General features: G+C 48.8%; 1 protein-coding gene across 1 annotated transcript in view; it reads right to left on the bottom strand.

Moving 5' to 3' along the window:
• Positions 1 to 22,455, bottom strand: part of FAM78B (family with sequence similarity 78 member B) — a 28,206-nt gene extending 5,751 nt beyond the window's left edge. Inside the window, exon 1 of the mRNA XM_038413734.2 lies at positions 22,168 to 22,455. Within this exon, the coding sequence (XP_038269662.1) occupies positions 22,168 to 22,430 (263 nt within the window). The 5' untranslated portion in view covers positions 22,431 to 22,455. The remainder of the gene's footprint in view (positions 1 to 22,167) is intronic.
• Between the last annotated feature and the right edge of the window lie 841 nt (positions 22,456 to 23,296).

Here is a 23,296-nt window from a genome sequence, read left to right as displayed (position 1 = left end):
ATATTCATGTTAGTCACAGATTTCAAGGCCAGAAGGAGCCATCAGATCACCTAGTCCAGTGGTTCTCAACCTGCAGCCCAATCAGCACACAGCTGCGGCCCATGTGACATCCTCAGGGCCATACAGGTTGTATATATACACATTGGGTGGATGCAGTCCACATAACACATAGAGAGCTCCATATGTGACCCACAATGGTAAACAGGTTGAGAACCAAAGACCCAGTATGACCTCCAGCATATCACAGGCCACCCATCCCCACACTCTAAATCCAACCACCAAGATGAGACCAAAATATTACAGCCCACAGGAGACTGGAGTATTATGTGCCACAGACATAAAACAGGAGGGACCGAGGTGCACCAGGAACCTGAGGACCCCGCAACAGCAGGGAAATGAGGAAGCGAGATAGACCCAGATAATCCTGGCAGGCAACCCACATGCTGGAGAGGAAGGTGAAACCCCCCGAGGTCACTGCCAATCTGACCTGGGGGGAAATTCCTTCCCAACCCCACACATGGTGATCAGTTAGACCCTGAACACGTGAGAAAGAACCATCCAGCCAAGCACCTGAGACAGAAAATGCTCGGGGCCACCTCAGAGCCCTAGCCTTCCCCGCCCAGTATCCCATATCTGGCCATGGCAGCCCTAATGGTTGAGAGGAAGATGATAAACAAAAACTCCTACCCCTGAATATACTGGGGGTGGAGGTCGCGCGGGGGAGAGAATCCCTTCGTAACCCCTGCAGGTAGGCAGCTGAAACCCTGAAGCATGCATTTCAGAAATATAAGACATATACTGGAAGCGAGCCCAAGGGCTTCTGAGCCTTGCCCCCTACCACCACAACCAACCCTGTCATACAACCACAACCAAAAATCTGTTCCGCTCTCTCCTAAATCTAATTAACTCTGATTGGGAGGCTGCTCCAGAACCTCACTCTCTGGTGGTTAGACACCTTCTCATTTCCAGTCTGAATTCGTTCATAGCTGGTTTATACCCATTTGTAGTTGTGCCAATATTGTCCTTTAGCTTAAATAGCTCTTCACCCTCCGTGGTATTTACCCCCTGATATATTTACATAGAGCAATCAGATCCCCTCTCAGCCTTCTGTTTGCTAGACTGAACAAGCCAGGCTCTTCCAGTTCCTCCCTAAGACAGGCTCTCCACTCCCCTGATCATCTTAGTAGCTCTTCTCTGCACTTGTTCCAGTCTGAATTCATCTTTCTAGAACACGGGTGATCACAACTGTACAGGGTACTCCAAATGAGGTCTTACCAATACTTTGTTCAATGGCATGAACACCTCTCTATCTCTACTGGAAATGCCTCGCCTCATACAGCCTAGGATGTCACTGGCCTTTTTCACAGCCACATCATAAAGGTGGCTAATTGATTAGATCTACTGCACTTCCCCTATCTAAAAAAAGTGTTATTTTTCAAAGAAGCAAATCAGGTTAGTCTGGCATGATCTACCTTTGGTAAACCTCTGTTGCATTACATCCCCCTTTAATTTAATGTTAATAGGAACTGTGTGGTTAATCCCGTAGTAGGCTTTGAAAACTGCAACCTAAGTGATCGTGACCCAAATGACAAGTGATAAGATAAGTGACCCAAGGCCACACAACAAGTCAACAGCAAAGCTATTTCCTGGAGTCCAGTTTTTTGCCTTAGCCACAAGAACCTCCTCCCTTATGCACTAACATGAGCGCAAAGAGAAGTAAGGTCCTTCAGCTCGGGAGCCATTTCCTCACTGCAGGGAGCAATCAAGTGCCTCCTACAAGTACAAGTTCAAATTCTTGGTTTCTTTGCACATTCAGAATCATTGTGGATAGAGGCCTTTGCTTTGCCAACCCAGCTGTAAATTAATTCAACTGCAGTCTAACTGGTTGGGGCAAATTTTACTTCTGAGTCCGTTAGGTAGCGCTCTCCCTCATTGGCTCTCTTCTGGGGAAAGTGGCCTTTTCTACCTGCCAGAGTTGCCACTCATCCACTCCATTAACAGCATAATCTGGGAAGCAGTTGCCAGAGTTCTTGGGCTGGGTAGGGAATATTTTTATTGTACTACCGTGAGAACCAAATCACTGCAAAGCATCCTGGGAGAACAGTCCAGATCAGATCTTGCTGGAGTTAAGGTAGCAGAACTCTGAGGGGTATCCAGAAGAAAAGAATTATTCTGCGCTTATTTGGAGATCCAGGACAGTTTAGATTTTGCAAAATGCCCCATAACAAGACCAAATACTGGATCTCTCATCCTCCTTCTGAAGTTGCCAGAAATAGAACTTTTTTCCCCTCTTTTTAGTTTTCTAAATTATTTTTTTTTTTTATTTTTAAAAGCTGTTCCTTGCACCAGGCAATACAACACAGCTATCAATCATTTTGTTACTGCCCTGTCTTAGATCAGGTAAGCACGCTGGACACCGAAGGGTCTTTGTTCTGAAAGGTTAGTATTATCAATGCAAGGTACCAAGAAAAGGGTAAAAATATAAGTGCACTTGGCTTTTGTTGAAGTCTGTTGTTAATTCAGAGCTTTTGCCTGTAACAGTTGTGAGGCCAACAGCTGCCTACAACTGCATCTCCTGGCAAGTGACAGCTGGGCTACAGTTTCCCAAGATGTCGATAAAATCAATTTTCTCTGACATTTCCAAACACTCACGAGTCAGTGCAAAAACTACTCTGACCTGCTAATTGAATGCAAAGATTTGGGTCATGCATTCACTCCCTAAAGCAGCAGGCAGGCGGCAGGCAGCACTTCAGAGACGCAAAGCTGCTCTTCCCTTTCCTCTTGAGTTGTTCTTTTCCCTCGCACAGCTCAGTGGCACAGAGCCCACCATGCCACACCCAAACGTGGTGCCACTGAAGAACCCAGGATCCAAGCCTGCAGAGCGTGCCAGGCAGGAACATTCTCCAACAGCTGAGCCAGAATTCAAGAGCAAAATACTTTTACATCTTTCTTCTTTTCTGGCATTTTAGATAAAGGTGACTTTTTACAAAATTTGGCACACTTAAAACAACAAACAAAAACTTTGAAAGGCACCAGATTACACAGTGTGTTTTCCTCAGGGCAGGCACTCCAGACTCTCCAAGGCTTTTAGTTCCACACATTCAAATTGCAGAGATGCACAGAATTTCGGGCCAAGAGAAACCACTGTGATCATCTCATCTGACCTCCTGCATAGCACAGATCACAGAACATCAACCCTCTTCTGTAAGTAACCTGTACTCTACTAAACTAATAACTTAGGAATGAACTAGAGCTCATTGTTTAGAATGGAATCCAAATTCAATGTAAAGTCTCCAAGTGGTGACCAATTTCCCACCTCCCCCGTAAGCTGTTCCAGACATGCTAAACAGTCGCATTTTATTCGCAGTCTGAATTTTTCCTAACATCAGATTCTAGACACTGCATCTTGTTACAAGTTGGCTTCTTCCTACGTAGGTCTAACCTTAATAAAGCCACCTCTTCACCTTCTTTTTGATAGGCTACGTAGCTTGTGCTCTGTTGTAATAACTGGGCCTACAAAATTACCCTAACTCAGTCTCTACGTAAAAGAATGAATGGGCACAAATCAGACGTCAAGAATTATAACATTCAAAAACCAGTTGGAGAACATTTCAATCTCTCTGGTCACTCGATTACAGACCTAAGAGTGGCTATCCTTCAACAAAAAAGCTTCAAAAACAGACTCCAACGAGAGACTGCTGAATTGGAATTAATTTGCAAACTGGATACAATTAACTTAGGCTTGAATAGAGACTGGGAATGGATGAGTCATTACACAAAGTAAAACTATTTCCCCATGTTATTTCTTCCCCCCACCCCACCCCCCACTGTTCCTCTGATATTCTTGTTAACTGCTGGAATTAGCCTACCTGCTTGTCACCATGAAAGGTTTTCCTCCTTTCCCCCCCCTGCTGCTGGTGATGGCTTATCTTAAGTGAGCACTCTCCTTACAGTGTGTATGATAAACCCATTGTTTCATGTTCTCTGTGTGTGTATATAAATCTCTCCTCTGTTTTTTCCACCAAATGCATCCGATGAAGTGAGCTGTAGCTCACGAAAGCTTATGCTCTAATAAATTTGTTAGTCTCTAAGGTGCCACAAGTACTCCTTTTCTTTTTGTGAGCTCAACTGTAAAACGTACGTGAAAGTCCATCAAATGTCACAATAACCTATAACAACAAATGCTGATGGGAAAAGGTGTAAAAAACACAGACTGAATTAGCCCAAACAAAAAGGTCCACTGATCTAACTCAAGGGCTGCGCTAAGATCAAGTTTTGTAAACAAGAAAAGTGCGGAACCAGAAATCAGTGAACAAAGTTGGTATGTTGGAACCTAGGCCTAATTGGTAGACAAAATAAGGAGAGGAGAGGATATTCCACCCATCACTGCCCTTTGGGGGTCCTCAAAAAATAGACTGGAGGCTGCGGGGGAGAGAAGCTGTCCCTGCAACACCGGCTGGAAGCTGAAAATAGGGGACAGAACAAGATTCATTATCAGGGTTGCCACCTTCTCCTGGGACCCTGGACTTTCTTTATGTTAATCCTGAAAGGTGCCCTGACCAGACCAGGCCAGGCCAGGCCAGAGAGAAGGGAGCCAGGTGACATTTCCACCTCCACTGGCTCTGGCTAAATCCCCAATATCATCCCCTACTCCCCAAGTATGTCCTCTTCCTTCACCACATTAATTCTTCTCTTCCTAATCTTTTTAACTTCAAATGTCTTTTTAACGTCTAATAAGAATCTGGCTTAGCCAGACAAGACTGCATATTTTGCAGCCCTGCTGTGAGCCTGTGACCAGAAAGAGCAGCTAAATGCAATGTCTAAACAGCCTTATGCTGGTACAAGTTTGCCAGGTCTCGGTGCTGCTGATCAGACCATGTGCTGGGCCTGGGTTTCTCCAGCAGTGAGGTTGCAAGTGAAAGTTAACACCAGAGATAGCAGCTGCATTTTCTATCTTTGCTGTTCTTTCCTCTCCCCTTTTGTGTGTCTTTGTCTTGTCTTCATGCTAATCCCCAGAGCCAAATGCAAGTGCCCTGACTCCTGCCCCACTGAAGAAGCAGCACTTGCTTCCACAGGCACCTCCTCTCCACCGCATGGAATTTCTTGTAGTGGCAGGGCAGGCTTTGGTCCTTGGTGCAAAGAAGGGGAATAGAAAGAGGGAGCCAGACTGTTCTAGCTTGTGAGATAACAAGAGAGGCTGCTTTCCACAGGCAAGCCATCAATTCAGCCAGAGCTCACTGTCAGTATCACCCCCCCCCCACCCCGAGCTGCTGCTAATGGCAGTCTGAGAAACCATCCCTGCAGTCACCGCTCCCATGGGGCAGTCTGTATTGTTGCTCAAAAGACAGCTCAACAAAGGAAGCACCTCTTCAGGGACAGCATTTATACATATATCTGATGAAGTAGGTTCTAGCCCACGAAAGCTTATGCCCAAATAAATTTGGTAGTCTCTAAGGTGCCACAAGGATGCCTTGGTTTTTTTTGTCTGTTTTTTGCTGATATAGACTAACACGGCTACCACTGAAACCTTTTTTTAGGGTTATCTTAGATCTCACAAAACAAAAAGAGACCAGCTCCCTGTCCCTACTCCCATGACACACACTCTGCCCAGTCATCTTAGTCCCGAACTGTAATGCCACTTCCCATACAAGACCCTTGTGCAAACAGTTTCAACTGCACCTTGAGTTTGGATCTGAACCCACATCTCCAGAGGAGAAAGGTGATCAGTCCATGCACCACTGTGCACGTGCACACACACACGCTCACACTTGTCACTCACCACATCACACCATCATTAACTAACTCCCTAGTCACCTATTGATCTCGCATCCTGATCAGAAATCAAAGTATTTCAGGAGGTGCTATCACACAGCACACACGGTGCACACTGCAAGAATCAAAACTGAATCAAGTTGTCACTGCAAAGAAATCAACACCAATCCCTGCCTGTTTTCACACGCCCGATGAATGCGTTTTTAGCTCTTTACAGACCTTTAGGGGAGGGGAGAAAAGTTTCCAGAAAGAATTGATGACCTCATTGTATGGCAGAGAAATCCCCCAACCAGTGCAGGGCAAGTTCAGCACATTTCCCAGTTGCAGAGCAATTATTTAAACATGGCCAGAGCGATTACTCAGCAGGACAGGATTCATTCCAGTGCATTGCAGCAACCGTCTCTAAACCAGCAGCTCCTACTCCCCAAAGGAGGGTGGGGAGGGGGACAGGGAGAGACAGCACCCTCTACGTGCCACTTACAAGTTCCCTGAAAATCCACAAAATGAAAGCGGAGGCACTGGCTATATCCATCGCTATTGAAAAAATCTTTTCTTGTCAAGAAGAAGGATAGTCTTGTGGTCAAAACACTCTACTAGGACCTTGGCAATCATTCTGGCCCCAATCCCTCAAATCAAGGTTGCCCGGACAAGCTTAATTCAGCCCCCTTGTGGTATGCATTAAGATACAGTCATTAATTGCATGAAGACACGCAAGTGTTTCCACAGGACCCCTGCCTTATTCAGTGCATAGGACGGATGTCCTTTTGGGAGCAACAGGGTGGTGTAGTGAATAAAGCTGTTGTTTGTAGGACCCCTGCCTCATTTGCTGCAGAACCTAGAAAGTGAGATGCAGGTAAGTACAGGAAGAGAACGGATGGTTATTGCAATTAACTGTCACGCAGGGAAGCTGGGTTCTATCCCTGCCTCTGCCACAAATTTCCTATGGGATGCTGGGCAAGTCACTTAGACCAAAATTTTCATCGATGATCACTACTTGATCTAACCTGTTGCTCATTTTCTGAGCACTCAACTCAAGCCTGATTTTCAGACGTGCTGAGTGTAGACAAACGGAATTCAAGTCAATGGGGCAGACTCTCAGCTCATATAAACTGTCCTGGTTCTATGGAGCTCAGCTAATGCAGGCTGTCCTACCCCCCATGAAGCTAAGACAGTCACAGTAACTGAGGGTCTGCCCCAATAGGAGTTGCAAGTGCTCAGCACTTCCAAAAACTCAGGCCTTAGCTAGCCATGTTGGGCACCCAGTCCAAACGCAGTGAAGGCCTCTCCAAATTTTGTCCATCTCTTTGTACCTCAGTTCCCCATTTTTAACCTGGAGATAATACTCTGCTATGTTGTGAAGATAAATTCAGTTCTGTTTGTGATGCTCCGATACTACAGCACTATAGAAAAGGCTGAGAGGAAATTAATAATTCTGTATTCAGAGCAGTTTGGGCAGTGTGCAGTAAGGAAGGTGTGGAGCCTCACATTCAATAATGAGGATAAAAAGAAATATTGAACAGCCGCCTCATTCCCTGAACACCATCCATCTGTGCACTGGACAAGCCGGGATCCTATGGGGAAAAACAGCATGTGAGCATGTAATTAGAGGCTCCTAATGCATATGCACAAGGGGAGAATTAAGGTGGCACAAGTACTTTCTAACTTCAAAGTGCTGGACTTTGTAACTTCAAGAACTGTTCTCTTGACATACGGTGGGGTTTTAAAACAGGGTTTTATTCCCACCTAAGCGGTGGAAGGTGGTACAGAGATTTGCGCTCTACTAGCCCACCTGAGCTGAATTCAAACCAGTGACCAAGAAGGCAAAAAAAAAAAAAAAGACAAAGGGTTGATAATGCAAGACTGAGCCTAGGTCACATCTCTCTCCTGGGGCCTGGACAGACATGGGAGGGTGGAGAGTCTCCTGCCAAGCCTGTTCTAGTCACATCCCCATACAAACACTTTCCTTCTGCTGATGGCCACCATTTCCTGCTGGGTTGTTATAAAGTCTGAAATCCCCCAGTCGCTTCCAAATGCCCGTGCCTGGTTGGGGTGGGAGAAGGGGGAATGTTAAATAATGAAGGCAGGGGAACAGCCCCCTAACTGGTGGCAGAGCACCCCACCATTCCAGACCATCCCCACAGGGAAACATTCCTCGTTTTCATGTAGGCCGATTTCCGAAAGGTTAATAACAGGGGTGCATGGGAGGACAAACCTAGTTGTGTAGGACACTGATCTGCAGTCTCTGTCTCTCTCATGTATATATAATCAGAGGCAGCTCTCATGACTACAGGTGGTCACAGGGTGAGGTGCTGCTAGCATTTCCTCCTGAGGTTACTATCTGTTCTGCTCTGTAGAGGCCTCGGAGGCAAGCTTTAATGGGAAGGAGAGGACACCTGGCACTTTTAAAGTCTGCTTGCAAGATTCCTCTGGCTTCATTTGGTGATTTGGTGTTTGTTTAGTGCCTTTTGTGGGGGGCAGCTGATCAGGTATGCTTGCAAGCCCAGCATTATGCATCTCACACACCTCCTGACAGGAATATCACTGGGATCAACTGTCCTTTCTATTTGTTCATTCAGGGACTTCTCTCTCTCCTGCAGGAATTCAGTGGTGACCCGAGCATTACTGGTGAATGCAGCACAAAGGCATATGGAAGACATGGCGATGCATAACTCAGCTGCATTCTCATGACCGCAGAAGACAGAACTTGTCTCTACGAAGCCAGCACTGGCCCTGCACCATGCTACATATTCAGTGTCACTGAGGTCACTAATACTTTCAACCTGGTGACCTTGCTGCTTGGTTTCTATGCCGCCGCACCCCCTCCCCCAGCACACAACCACATATCACCCACAAAATTTACCAAAGGCCAGGAGAGGTCAGCAAGGGTCAAAGCCATGGCAGGCATTACTTTTAAAGGGGCTAAATAACATCGGACCCATGGAGTATCTGCAGCTCTGTAAGCAGAGGATGAGACGATTACTCAGTAATCAGGTATTTTATAACTGCCAACCATTTGTTGCGAACACGTTGCCAGCCCACTTACAGTGTTCAGTGCACCACTATGGTACTGTCCTCACACGGGGCTGGAAAGATTTCTACTGGCTTCAGATCAGGTCCCCAGCAAGCATGTATGAAACAAGGCACAAGCTTAACATACCACATTATTGCAGGAGAAGTGCAGTGGGTCAATAACCCTGTCTAGTCAGTGCAAGACCCTGCTTGGGGGAACTCAGAGAGGAAGGGACTGCCATCAGAAGCAGAGAGAGAAGAAGAGTGAGGGCCAAAGGGGCACGGGGGGAAAGGCAGAGCTCAGTTGCTCTCTGATCAACTCTGCTGTTCGGCAGTAAAGCATGGAGTCAGAATGCTGAGCACTTTAGGGTCCCATGAACCTATAAAAAATGCTGCCCCAACCGTACATCTGCGATTTCTAAAACAAGGTCACCTTGCGCCCTGCCTGCCACCTTCTCCCCCTTAGCCAGGGAGGGGTCTAGTGGGGGATGCTCACTGGGGGCACTGAGATCCAGCAGCAGCACAGATAGATCACAGGACACGGCACACACAGGAAGCTGGACCGTGGAGGATCCCAGCTGCAATACATCTCACAGCAGATTCCCTGTCAGTCGGACCCGGCACCCATCTCCCACTTATCATAATCTAAACCAAGCTCCTGTTTTCTCCGCACAGGCCCATTGCGCTGCTTTCCTTCTGCTCCACGCTGGAGAACGCCTCCAGTCAGAATCCAGCCCCACAGCTGCAGGGGGACTGTTCTCTGCTCCCAGACACGATGGAAACCTGTCCTGTCTCCAATGTCTTCCCACCTCCCTCAAATTCAATCTCTCCTCTGCCTTCCAGTGCCAAATCGCTCATCTCTGCTCTGCTGCTCTCCTGCCTTCACCAGTGCGGCCTGTTCCTCTCGCATCTTCGCGCCAGCGACCTCGTCCCTCACAACCCTGTACAAAACCCTGCAGCCAAGTCAGCTTCCTTCCCCACCACTGGCTCCCCTTTGCACTGCCCATCAACTCTGACAACTCCTCACCTTCAAGCCCCTGCTCAGCACAGCCCCTGCCCCACACATCTGGACTGGTCTCTCTCCCTGGCCTCCCAAGAAACCAGATTCCAGACCCCACTGGCCTCCGTGCTGTCCCTTTGCTTTGGGCGACCTTCTATGCACTAGTCATCACGCCCTAACTCATTCTAATTGCTCCTAAAACCTGCCTTTGCAGCATTGCCTACTGAGGAAAAGGGGCTGGAGCCAAACAGCACTGGAGTTATCAAGCCTTGTGCCCTTAATCCCCTGACCATCTGGTTTTCCTCCTGAGACCCTTCTCCCTTCCACGCCTTTTTCCACTGTAAACTTATTGCGTCTGAAGAAGTGGTTTTTTACCCACAAAAGCTTATGCCCAAATAAATCTGTTAGTCTTTAAGGTACCAACAGCCTCCTTGTTGTTTTTGTAAACTCTTTGTGGCAGGGACATGTCTGCAGAAGCAGCTAGCGCATTCCAAGCCCTACTCTGGCATGTATCACAGCAAGCCAGAAAAGGAAAGGGTCACCTGACCATCCCCCAAGGACCATGGCAGCCGTGCCACCTACAATACTACAGCCATCATGACCACAAGAGTTAAGATTACAAAATGGTTTCCTTTCTAACCTGACCCTCATCTCCCCCAGTTTTCACATGCATCACAGCCTGTTCTACGCTGGGACCCTGCTCCAAGGTGAGGGGTTTTCCCAGCATGAGCAGAATGCTGTCTGGCATTTTTTGTTACAGAGGTGTGGAACTAATTCCTCTCTGCCCATGCTGAGGCAGGGCCAGAGCACAAAGAGGCTGGGCCAGGCCATAGCCCGAGTTTGGCCTGGTCTGACTTTCATTTAACAAGCATGTGCTACTACACACTGACACTGCACAAGAGAGCATCCCCTTCAGCCTACAGGGGCACACCTGGCCTGACCCAGCTCCTGGCGAAGGTAACAGGCTCCTTTCCACTGACTCCCCTGGGGGCTAAATCAGGCCCTGAGACATGCTGCACAACCAGAAGAGCACACACTGGTCAGCCTGAGGCAATCCCAACTCCAAGAGCAAAACTTTTAAATCAGCAACAGATTTTCTGTTTGCCCTTCAACTAAATCTAGGAAATTAAATGAAAAACAGGCTGCGTCAGTGCGGCTTTTAAGCTGTACCGTTAATCGGGAGATGTGCTTAGGGCGCCTGCAGTGCTTAATCTGTAATGAAAGAGCTGCCGGGGCTCAAGCAACTAGGAACCAGGGCTCAGCCCTGGCACAAATGAAGCACTGGGCATCCACCTGAGACTCTGCAGCCCTGGGTTCAACTACCTGCTCTGCCACTGACTTCCCAGGTGTCACTTGACCACTCTGTGCTTCAGTTCCCAAGCGGTACAAGGGGGTAACAGCACGACTGTACCGTACAGGGGTGCTCTGAGAAATACTCAGATACTTGGTAATGGAGGCCTGTGATAGGGGGTCGAGTACCTTGAGAGGCTGGCCCAGGGGGTTTGCTGGGTTGTTTTATTTCTGTTTAGCACCTAAGCCACATCCCACGCTGGCACCATACGACAAAGATGCTAAATGGGTGGGTTGACATAACACTGGGGCTTCAGGCAGATAAAGATGAAAGGTTTTTTTTTACTGATCCTGCCCTTTTCCAACTTGGGAGAAAAGGGCCATACCAAGCAACCAACACACATCCAGGGTTTGGCAGCATTAGTACATGGACTGTCCCAGTCCCAGGAAGTACCTACTGACATCCTGTTCTTCTCATTATACAATTTCTCATTGACTTAACAGTCTAATATGTTACCGTCATTACTGGCCCTTGATAGCAATATCTGGTTCCCAGTTGTGTTTATGGGCTATAATTACCCAAACCCATAAACTAATCTCCAAGGGAAGAGGAGAAAAATAAAGCATCCAAAAAGCATGAAAAAAAACCCAACCAAAAAGCTCCTCTGAATACTTGATCAGCCTGTCACACGGCCATCCATCTATCTAGGTTCTCATGTGGCCCTCACGACCACAACCTGAGAGCCTCACCATCATGAATGGATTTTATCCTCACAACACCCCGGTCAGTCAGGTAGAGAAAAATCAGCCCCATTTCTCAGCTGAGGAACTGACTCACAGAGAAATTCAGTGACTTGCCAAGGTTCACACAGGAAGTCTGCAGCTGAGCTAGGAATTGAGCCAATGTCCAATCCACTCGGCCATTCTTCCTTCTGTGAGCACTTAAGAATAGATCCATTGACCAATCAGGAATTCAGAGTTCAGTTTCCTCCAGCAGTGTCATTGCAACTATGTTACACACATGGGCTAGCTCCTACTTCTGGTTCCTGTGTTAAATTTGCAGCTCAATATATTTTTGTTTTGTCATGGCCCTGCATGCTATGAAACCCAGGACATGGAACAGGGCTGAAAACACCCTGCTGCTAGAACATTGGCATTTCTTGACTTTGGCCTAGGACAGCTGCCTCCATGCTGCTTTGTCTAAGCTCCTGGATGGGGAGCGGGCTGAAACAGCGGGGAATGGGCAGCATCTCAGCTCCATCCCCAGCACAACTGCGTCATTGCACCAGAAAAAGTACCTGCACTTGGTGCAGCCAACTTGTTACCCCAGAGCAGGGGGAAATCTAGGAAGCAAAATATGACTGAGATGCTCCAAGGGCCAATTCCAAATGAGAACAAGACTCCAGAGAGGAGAGGAAGGATGGTCCAGGGGTTAGAAGCTGGCTTGAGACTCATTTTCTGTGCGTTTCAGCTCCCCATCTGTAAAATGAGATAATAGTACCTCGCTGAGGTGTCATGAAGGGATGTTTCCCTCTCCCACAATAGTACTGTGGACATAAGTACCTTAAAGATTGTTTGTTTTTTTAAAGTAAACTAATAAAATCTAAAAACAAAAACAAAAAAACCCTAAACAGTGTTTTTACCCTTAACAGGGAGCAGAGCCAGAGACTCCAAGGGCTTGTCTAGATGGATAGTTAGAGTGCAGTGAGATGGAGTGTAAATCTATAGTGCACTAACCATCTGTGTGGATTCTACTAACTTGCACCAAAAGTTCACTAGTGCACTTTAACTCTGCCACGGTTAGCAACAGTGTGCAGTGCCAAGCCTGGATAAGAGAGGAGGGTTCTGCAGTTGGGTTTGTGACCCACCTCGGGTAAAACCTTACCGCACCAAAAACAGTTAAGTTAAACCAAAACCTGAGGACGGTAGGTGCGGCTGGAACTCAAAACCCAAATAGGACAGAACTCAGTGGCAGCTGAAAGAAAGCCAAGAGCTCAAGACATTGAATCCTCAAGACAACCAAATCTGTAACAAGAGCAGGTACATGGAATGTATGTACTTTATACAGTACGGGAAAGCTAGCCCAGGTTACATGAGATATGAAAAAATATCCTCTGAATGTACTTGGCCTCAGTGAGACAAGATGGGCAAGGAACGGCAAGCTGGTGTCAGGCGGTGCTACAATATTACATGAGGAAGGCCAAAGAAGAACTGGCAGAGGACAGTGAGAGAGGATACTGAATGTGGTGGCATCACCTGGGCAGAAATACCACAACTAGCGAGTGACCATAATCGGGGGGGAACTGGACTGCCTGGTGTGTCAGCGGCATAGGAGTGACAAAGATCTAAGATAAGTGCACTTTGATCTACCTCACTCTGAAACATAAGTAGGTCACTTAATGTGCAGTAGCAGGACCCACACAGCCAGTTACTACACTGCTAGCGCATGGCAGATTTACGCCGCAGGTTACCATGCGCAAACTCTCTGTCTAGACAAGTCCCCAAAATCACCTAGGGACTTGGCTACTGCTATGGATTATACATAGAAGATTCTCAAATACTATGGTGATGGGCAACAACAGAAAAACTTTAGGGCTCATCTACACAGAAAACTTACCAGTATTACTATACCAGTATAATTATACTGCTATGGCTTCCCATATGGATTCTCTTACGTGGAGTAACAGATTTTCAGTTTTGCTTATGTTACATAATAATGCTAGTAAATTTCCCCATGTAGACAAGACCTTAGACAGATGAAAGAGAGTATGTAAGCACCTCAAAATCTAGGGCAATGTGGGCCATATAAGTAACTTAGCTAACAAGATCCAGTAAGAGAGGCTTTTATAAGCATGCTTTTCACAGAACACGCCCTAGCCCACACTCACATGCTCTGTTTCACTTTGCAATAAGGAGGAATCAGACTAGGTATCAAGAACTAAATTTATAAGGAAAAAAAATCCCATGCAACTCCCATTTGCAAATAGCATTACTGTATACTTCTGCATTTGTATCCTTCATGATAAGCTCCCTTCAAAAACAAAACAAAGCTGTATTTTATAAAAGGGGGACTTAGAACCCTAAAAGAATTGTGAAACTCTTCACATCAAAAAACAGAATGTAAAAAAAAAAATCAAGAGAATTCAAACACAAAACACTGCATTTAAAATAATGTTATGACCAAGTGGAGAAAAGGAAGGAATTACTCCAGATGATAATATCTAGCTCTTTTCCTCCATAGACCCTACAACACTTCACAGTTTCCATAATCTGCATCCAAGTGTCACAATCTCCCTTTTACAGGGCACAGAGAGAAGAGTGACTTGCCCATGGTCTCAGAGCAGAGCAGTGGGACAGCCCAGGTTTCCTAAGTGGAGTGCTCTATCCACTAGGAAACACTGCCTTCCATTATGTATCCAAACAATGGATATAACATGGTCACATGCTTCCCTCTTCATACCAACACATACATTTTGATGTTTGTTTTTAATACAGATACATATTGAAGTAAGCCAAAGCTAGCAAGCACCCTTATATTTGAACCTCCTGCATTCTGGTTTACACCCAAACTAAGGCCTGATCTACGCTACAAAGTTAGGTTGACGTAAGTCACCTCGCATCAACCTAGTTGTGCATGTGTCTACATTTGTGTGTGTCTCCCACCAATGCAAGTGCCTCATCATGGCAACGCAGTAACACGGCCATGTACTGATGCTGACGCAATGCGAATGTAGACGCTGTGTGACCTGCATCGACCCTAACAGTCCTCCAGCAGCTGTCCCACAATGCTTGACAATGACGGCTCTGGTCACAATTGTGAGCTCCACTGCCCAACAGTCATGGAGACCAGAGGCCACCCTCCCTTGTTTAAAAACCTCATGAATTTTTGCAATGCCTTTCCTGGATTACCCAGCTTGGCGAGCACACCCAGCTCTGGCCTTGAACAGACAGGAGGTATTGGATCTCCTGGGCCTGTGAGGAGAAGGGGCTGTGCAGGCACAGCTACATAACAGCCAAAGAAAAATGGACCTCTACGAGCAGATTGCACAGGGGATGCAGGCAAAGGGGAACAACAGGGACTGGCAGCAGTGACAGAAGAACGGCCACACTGGGTCAGACCGATGGACCATCTAGCCCAGCAACCTGTGGCCAGTAACCAAGGCTCCCGAGGGAACGAACCGAACAGGCAATTTCATGCAGTCCCAGCTTCTGGCAAAGCAAAGCAAACATGTCAGGCATACCAGAAGGCAACAGTCAGTCCGAGGCTGAGCCACAAACCTGCCACTTTTACATCAAGCTTCATACGTTGCAGAGACCGCCCCCACCAGCCCGCAGAGCAGACCTGATGCCTCCAAGGACCCCGAGACACACACACTCCTGTCATGAACAGCAAGGACAGGGAGGTGGAAGGTGGACATGTGACTGAGGGAGGGAGCAGCTATGCTGCGAGCCAAGACCTGTTTGAGTCTCCACTGCAGTCCCACAACAGGGACGAGCCCGATGCAGTGGAAGAAGCCTCGGGAAAGTGTGTAAATACATTTCCCATTACTGATGGTTCCCAACCCCAGAGGAACAGGACACAGCTAATGACTTTTTTAAGGACTTCAATAGCTCAGACATAGGTGAGGTTTTTCATAGGAGTGGGTGGGTGAGATTCTGTGGCCTGCGCTGTGCAGGAGGTCGGACTAGATGATCAGAATGGTCCCTTCTGACCTTAGTATCTATGAATCTATGAATTTACTTGTACTAGTAAGAAGTCACAATACAACTTGTAGACTTGGGGAGGGGGTGGGGGAGGAGGAGGAAGGCTGTGCAGAGCAGTTAGTTTATGTACAGAGGGAAGTCCCTTGACTCCTCCTAAGAGATCTTGATGAAACTTCATGGAGGTCCTCTGCAATCCTCTCCCAAAACTTTCTTGGGAGAGCAGCCTAGTTTCTTCCTTGGCAGTACGACACTTTCCCATGCCACTCCACAATAATTTCAGCAGACACCACTCTAGTAAACAGGCTAGCAGCCTACAGGCCCAGGCAGCTTCAGGACGCCAGCAGCAGCTGTGGTCTCTGTGCCTTGGTTACCCTAGGGAGTGATATACTGGCTAAAATCACCAGGGCTCATGGAAAACCGTGCCAGTGCCCTATACTCATAGTTTCATGAAACTGAACAACTCCCTCCCTGCCCACCCCCAGCCACACCGTGGGAAAAGCTCTTGTTTCTTCTCTTCCGGGAGAAGAACCCAAGCTTCTGATATGCCCCATGCAGGTTCTGGGACAGCTGAGGAGGTAATCTGTTACTCAGCTTCCTGGGTTCATCAGTAATCTGGGGAGATTACTGATGAACCCAGGAAGCTGAATAGCAAATACCTCCTCCTCAGCCACCCCGGACCCTGAACGGGGCATAATAATAAGCAAAAACTTCCCCCACCAAACCCGCAACTGGCGGCTGCAGCTATGCCAGGGCAGGCTCAGCCTTCCCTGACCTATTATACCTGCCACCCCTGGGAGAGGGAGATGCACCAGGACACAACGGGGAAGTACCACAAGTAGCACAGATCTGCAGACTCCAGTGGACCTAAAGGTTCAACAATCACAGTCTCGCCTCCCTTTGCAGTCAGCAGAGAACTCCATTGCATCACCTCCCTACAGCTTCCATCAACATTTCACAGGGCATCACGGGTCACATCCCCATCCCTATTGTTCTGCACCAGGGGACAGTAAGGACAACCCAGCTTCACATACATTGACCAGTGAGAGCCATCGTTCCTGTATGTGTAACCTAAATGAACTGAAATGAACATGAATGTTCTTTCACCTTGTTTGGTTCTTTTCCTTTATTTTTAAAGTCTTTATTGTATTTGTTCTTTAACTGTATATAGCGTCTATGCACTGGTTTTTGTACACAATAAAAATGTATTTCTGAGAATGTAATTCATGTTTATTTCACAACCTATGATACCGAATGACTAGTATTACTGAAAGTGCCCAGCTATTTGGTATTGTACAGAACTCATTGGATCAGTGACAAACAGTGCAATAATTATAAAAGTTCAGCACGTACCACAACATTAGCAGGTGCATTAGCAAAGAGTATTATAATCCCAAATTTGCACCAAGCACCACATAATTCCTAACAGCCCTCAAAACACAGAGAGGACCAGGTGAAGCACGGTGCACCACACTGCACTACTGGGACCGACTGTTAAAATGCTCTTTCAAAGCCTCCCTTAGCCAAACAGCTCTGTGCTGAGCTTTGAATACCCTTTGCATCTGGCTCTTCAAATTCAGCAGACAGCCGCTCCACCTCTGCTCTCCACCCTGGCAGCGACTTTTCCCCCTTAGCTTCACAGATAACATGCAGAACACAGCAGGCAGCTATAACCATGGGGAAGTTCTTTTCTCTGAGAACCTATCTTGTGAGTAACCACCATCAGCATCCCTTCGATCTACCAAAAGAGCATTCAACTGTCATTCTGCATCTGCTGAACCAGTAGCTGAATCTTTGCGTGGTGCTGTTGAGGCGGTTGATGTACGGCTTCATGAGCCAGAGGAGCAAGGGGTAGGCTGGATCCTCCAGGTTCACTACTGGCATTTCACCACTGCCAGTGATAAATCTGCCAGTCAGGAAAGAAAGTCCCTGCTTGTAGCTTTCCAAACAGCCCTGTGTTCTTAAATGTACAAGCATCATGCACCTTCCCAGACCAACCAACTTTGAAGTTGGTGAAGCATCTCCAGTGATCCACCAATACTTGCATGACCATAGAAAAGTAGCCCTTTCTGTTGGTGTACTCTGTGCCAAAGTGGACTGGTGCCAAAATAGATATATGTGTGCTATCTCCCCACTGCAGTTCAGGAACCACATTGCGGCAAATCCATCCACTATGGTTCTGCACATTGCCGACAGTCACAGTCCTGCACAGCAGGAGACGATTAATGGCCCTGCACACTTGCATGACAATGGCCCCCAGAGTGGATTTCCCAACTCCAAACTGAATTCCTGCTAACTGGCAGCAATCTGGCATTGCAAACTTCCACAGTGTGATCACCTCTTGCTTCTCAATTGTCAGCACAGCCCAGCTTGACAAAGCCCTGGCTGGGATGATTTAGTTGGTGTTGGTCCTGCTTTGAACAAGGGGTTGGACTAGATGACCTCCTGAAGTCTCTTCAAACCCTAATCTTCTATGGTTCATTCTGGTGTCCCTGCGCTGGAGGGCTGGGGCAAGCTGGACACACAGATCCAGGAATGTGACCTTCCACACCCAAAAGTTCTGCAGCCACCACTCATCCTCCCAAACCTATATTGTGACGTGAACCCACCAGTCAGTGCTTGGTTGTCAGGCCCAGAAGGAGCTCTCCAAGTCGGCAGCTGCTCTATGAACACCACCATCAACCTTAAATTGTTTTTTGCTATATCCCACAGCAATCATCATTTCCCTTCTGCTGTAGTCTTTCTTGTGGCTCTGCAGATTCCAGAGGTACATGCATCCTGTATTTAAAACACTCATGACAACAGTGCAGAGCTGTGCAGGCTCCATTCTTCTGTCAGTGCATATTTGTAGGATTTTAAAAAAAGGGGCAAAAATTGTGGGATAGGGATGCCATTATGGGAAGGAGAAAGTTGCATGATGGGAATTGACCCCTCACTCCCAGTCACTGCAGCATGACTCATTTTTGCCTCACCATGCAGTGCAAAAATTTCCCAAAAGACAGCGTGCCGGAAAATGACAAGTTGCACACTGGTATATCTACCCATGGTGCACTGCACTGTGCACGGACACAAGCATTCCTACTGCATACACACAGCACTAACGCAAAGAGGTATGTACATATGCATACAAGCTAAATACCAGCGGTGATGCTTTACATCGACGTAATTTACGTCAACCAAAATTTGCAGTGTACACATGGCCTCAGATACTACAGCAATGCACATTACAGAAAACCCCAAAATACAGAGAACTTCAGATTCGGGGGGTTGGGGGCGGTTGGGGGTTTTTTTTTGGTCCCTTAATAAAATCTGTTTCAAGGAGCAGCTTGATTTTTCTGTACATTTTCCTTGCGTAGGAAGCACTCGGAACAGTCTTTATAATGTAGAGCCACGCACAGAAAGCCTGATTCTCTATTGCCCTACATATCATGTCCTCATTTCACTCTGGCAAAGCAAGCATAAAACCCTACCATTTCTTTACTGGGAAGCATTTTACAGCCATTTTGTATAGGAGTAAGCAGAAGCTACACAGCGTAAGAAAACAAGGCTCCTAATAACGAAGCATGCAATGTTCAGACGTCGAGGCACGACTTCTACCCAGCAACACAGTCCACGTTCACTCAATTGCACACTCAGCAATTATAAATTCATGTCCATTTTCACATGCAATGCACCCAGATGCCAGTGCATGGAGTATACTACAAGTCCATAAAATACACATCGCCTTTTTTAGGCTGTGGAAAACAAGACTCCAACACAATAAGGTACGCACATGGCTCCATTTTTCAGCACTCTCCCAAGTCATCAGCACACACTCATTAGCCTGGAAAAAGTAAGTTTTTAATTATGGTTATATGAGGAACATGAACACAAATATTCCTTTTTTAAAAAAAGATACAATTCATCTACTATAAAAAGCCCCCTCTATGTTCCCACAACCCAGCCGCCAGCACCTAGAGAAGGACATACTAGCCAGAGGACAGCCAGAGCAGAGTCATCAACTGATAACAAGAAACTGGAGTCTCTTACAAGTGCCAACAACTTCTGATAAAACACTAAGTCCACCTCCGGTTTTAAAAAGCACTCAGATGGTGCAGTCTTTCTATAGCCTTTGACTCGAATTCCTGAAGTATGACTAATATTACATTTAAGCACCAAACAGACTAGAACCATAACCTACAAGGCACCTTGGCTTCATTTTAATTGGTTACCCTTTGAACACTTGGATTGATTCAAGATAGCTCTCAGGGACCCAGTTATGGATCTCGTTCAGGAATCACTGGGTGAAGTTCTCTGCCTGTGTTATGCAAGAGATGATCATAACAGGCACGTTTGGCTTTTACAGCTATTAATCCAGAGGGCCCTTACAAGCCCACTATATAGAAGTTTTAAGACAAACCTTGCAAGCCATGTCTCATATTCAAAAAGGAATTGTTCCTCACCAGCTGTGTATTGCGCAGAGACTGTTTGTATTCATTTAACAGCTAAAACGAACAAACACCTAATCCACTTCCTGCCCTAAAATGAAATTCAGAGGATAAAACCATAGGCAATCTCAGCTCCTGTCGACTACACCAAGCAGTCAAGATCACATCTCTTTCTTGGGGTTGCATAGGTAACAGGCTGCTCGTTAAGAAAGGAGAGGATCTGTGCAGCGTAATAGCACCATACAGCAGTGCACATTTGTGATTATGAAGGCCCGAAGATTAAAGGATATTACTGACACTAGTACAGGGCTCTTCATTCTCTGTAAGAGAATGCCCTCAAGCCTTTTCCAACAGTTCTTTCAGTAGGGTTTTATGCAATGTGCCTAATTTAGTAACATTACACTAGTATTACAGTCGTTCCCTATGATAACTGGGTGTCAGCATAGTGATTAGGTGGGTATCAGCAGAGCCTGCCAGCTCCCAGCCAGGACACACACACAATGACACAATTCCACAAAGCACTCAGAGGAATGTGGATTTTTCAGCTCTCTCTGATTCCACAGGAGGTACTAGCCAGGGTGACATTTGTCAATGAACACTACAAGCAAAACAGAACGGGACCCCGGATGCTCTGCATTCATGGGGAGGTTGGAAATCCCAGCATTAACAGGAAGACTTCCCGCACAACTCCCTTCCACGCAAGCAGGCAGAGAGAATCCGAACCCGCCTTAGCATTCCCAGGCAACAGGCAGGGAAGCAGTTTTGCTCACCCCTATTCTACCAAGTTGAGCTGCAACACACACACACAGAGCAATAAAGGGCTGGCAGGATTCCCACTGTCCATGCAATGTTCATAGGTTAGTGCTTTCTCTCCTTGCATGCTCTTAAAATGACAGAACCCTTCCCTTCTAGTGCTAGGGTGCAGAGCAGGAAATGGGGGGGGATGTGGGATGGGCTGTCAGTGTCCTGTACGTACCCAGGCCACTGTAGGTGCTCTAAAGGGGGAAGGGTGCAGAGTGGGGGGAGGGGTCCCGGGCAGGATATGGGGGTGCAGGGCAGGTTGTGGGCGTGCCGGGGGTCCCTTGCATGCCCAGGTCGCTGTAGGTGTTGTAGAACTCCATGTGGTGGCGGGGGGGGGGTCCCGGGCAGGATATGGGGGTGCCGGGGGTCCCTTACATGCCCAGGTCGCTGTAGGTGTTGTAGAACTCCATGTGGTGGCGGGGGGGGTCCCGGGCAGGATATGGGGGTGCCGGGGGTCCCTTACATGCCCAGGTCGCTGTAGGTGTTGTAGAACTGCATGTGGTGGCGGGGGGGGTCCCGGGCAGGATATGGGGGTGCCGGGGGTCCCTTACATGCCCAGGTCGCTGTAGGTGTTGTAGAACTGCATGTGGTGGCGGGGGGGGTCCCGGGCAGGATATGGGGGTGGCGGGGGTCCCTTACATGCCCAGGTCGCTGTAGGTGTTGTAGAACTGCATGTGGTGGCGGGGGGGGTCCCAGGCAGGATATGGGGGTGCCGGGGGTCCCTTACATGCCCAGGTCGCTGTAGGTGTTGTAGAACTGCATGTGGTGGCGGGGGGGGTCCCGGGCAGGATATGGGGGTGCCGGGGGTCCCTTACATGCCCAGGTCGCTGTAGGTGTTGTAGAACTGCATGTGGTGGCGGGGGGGGTCCCAGGCAGGATATGGGGGTGCCGGGGGTCCCTTACATGCCCAGGTCGCTGTAGGTGTTGTAGAACTGCATGTGGTGGCGGGGGGGGTCCCGGGCAGGATATGGGGGTGCCGGGGGTCCCTTACATGCCCAGGTCGCTGTAGGTGTTGTAGAACTGCATGTGGTGGCGGGGGGGGTCCCGGGCAGGATATGGGGGTGCCGGGGGTCCCTTACATGCCCAGGTCGCTGTAGGTGTTGTAGAACTGCATGTGGTGGCGGGGGGGGTCCCGGGCAGGATATGGGGGTGCCGGGGGTCCCTTACATGCCCAGGTCGCTGTAGGTGTTGTAGAACTCCATGTGGTTGCAGGCCTGCACCCAGCCCAGCACCCAGGTGTGGCGGCGCGGGATGGGCGGCATGGTGCCCCGGGCGGCGGCGCGGAAGTAGGGCGTGCGGTAGCGCAGCACGACGGGCGAGCTCTCCTCGATGGCGGTGGCGCCCGGCTCGATGGTGGCGGACACGTCGCTCAGGACGATGTTGTCGCGCCGCACGCGCGCCTTGCACGCGACGCTCTGCAGGCAGCCCATGGCCCTAGGCGGGCCCCGGCCCGGCTCCCCGCGGCCGCTGCTCCGGGCAGGGCGGGGGCGCAGCGCCGCCGCCGGCCGCCCCCGCCCGGCCGCGCATCGCAGCCTGGCCCGACCGCTCACCTGCGCCGCCGCCGCCGGGGATGATCGGCGGAGCGGGCGCGGTTCGCGGCGCCGCGTGGGTCCCTCGCCGGCTGCCGTCCGCCCCCCTCCCCCCCCCCCGCCGCACGCGGCGCCGGCTCGGCCAGGGGCGGGGAACCGCGGGGCACGTGCGCGGGCGGGGGCTTGAATGGGGCTACGGTGGGGCTTGGGGGCAGGGGCCCAGAGGGGTTTGAGTCGGGGCAGGGGGATAGAGTTGCTCAGGTGAAGCGGCAGGGGCTCACATGGGGCAGGCTGTCGAGGGGTTCAGATGGGGCCCACAGGTAGAGAGGGGCTCATATGGGCAGCAGGGATGTAGAAGGGCTCATGTGGGGACCGGGGCTCACAGCGGGCTCTGGGGTTTGGAGGCTCAGGTGGAATCCCAGGCAGTGACAGAAGTAGAGGGGGACAGGCAGGCGGGGACTTGCCTGGCATTGGGGCCATGGCAGGGGTGAGGCAGAGTCCCCAGGGTGCAGGGGTTCACGCGGCAGGGTGAGGCTTTGGCCAAGGGATAGTTCAGGGCACGTGCAACCGTGTTCAGGAAGGGGGCTGGGCCAGTGTGTATTGCATGGCTCCTGTGTGGTGCCTCACGCAGCAGGGGGGAGCAGTTCACATGTGGTGTGTCAGGTGGAGGTGAGGAAAGGGGTGTGTCGGGGCACACGTGCAGTGCCTCACATTGAGGGTGCGGGTGGGTGGTTACGCCTCGGGGTGTCTGTGACTGAACGCACCCC

The sequence above is a fragment of the Dermochelys coriacea genome, chromosome 8 (genome assembly GCF_009764565.3).
Source record: "Dermochelys coriacea isolate rDerCor1 chromosome 8, rDerCor1.pri.v4, whole genome shotgun sequence".
Taxonomy (NCBI): domain Eukaryota; kingdom Metazoa; phylum Chordata; order Testudines; family Dermochelyidae; genus Dermochelys; species Dermochelys coriacea.
This window is presented reverse-complemented; position numbering and strand designations above follow the sequence as displayed.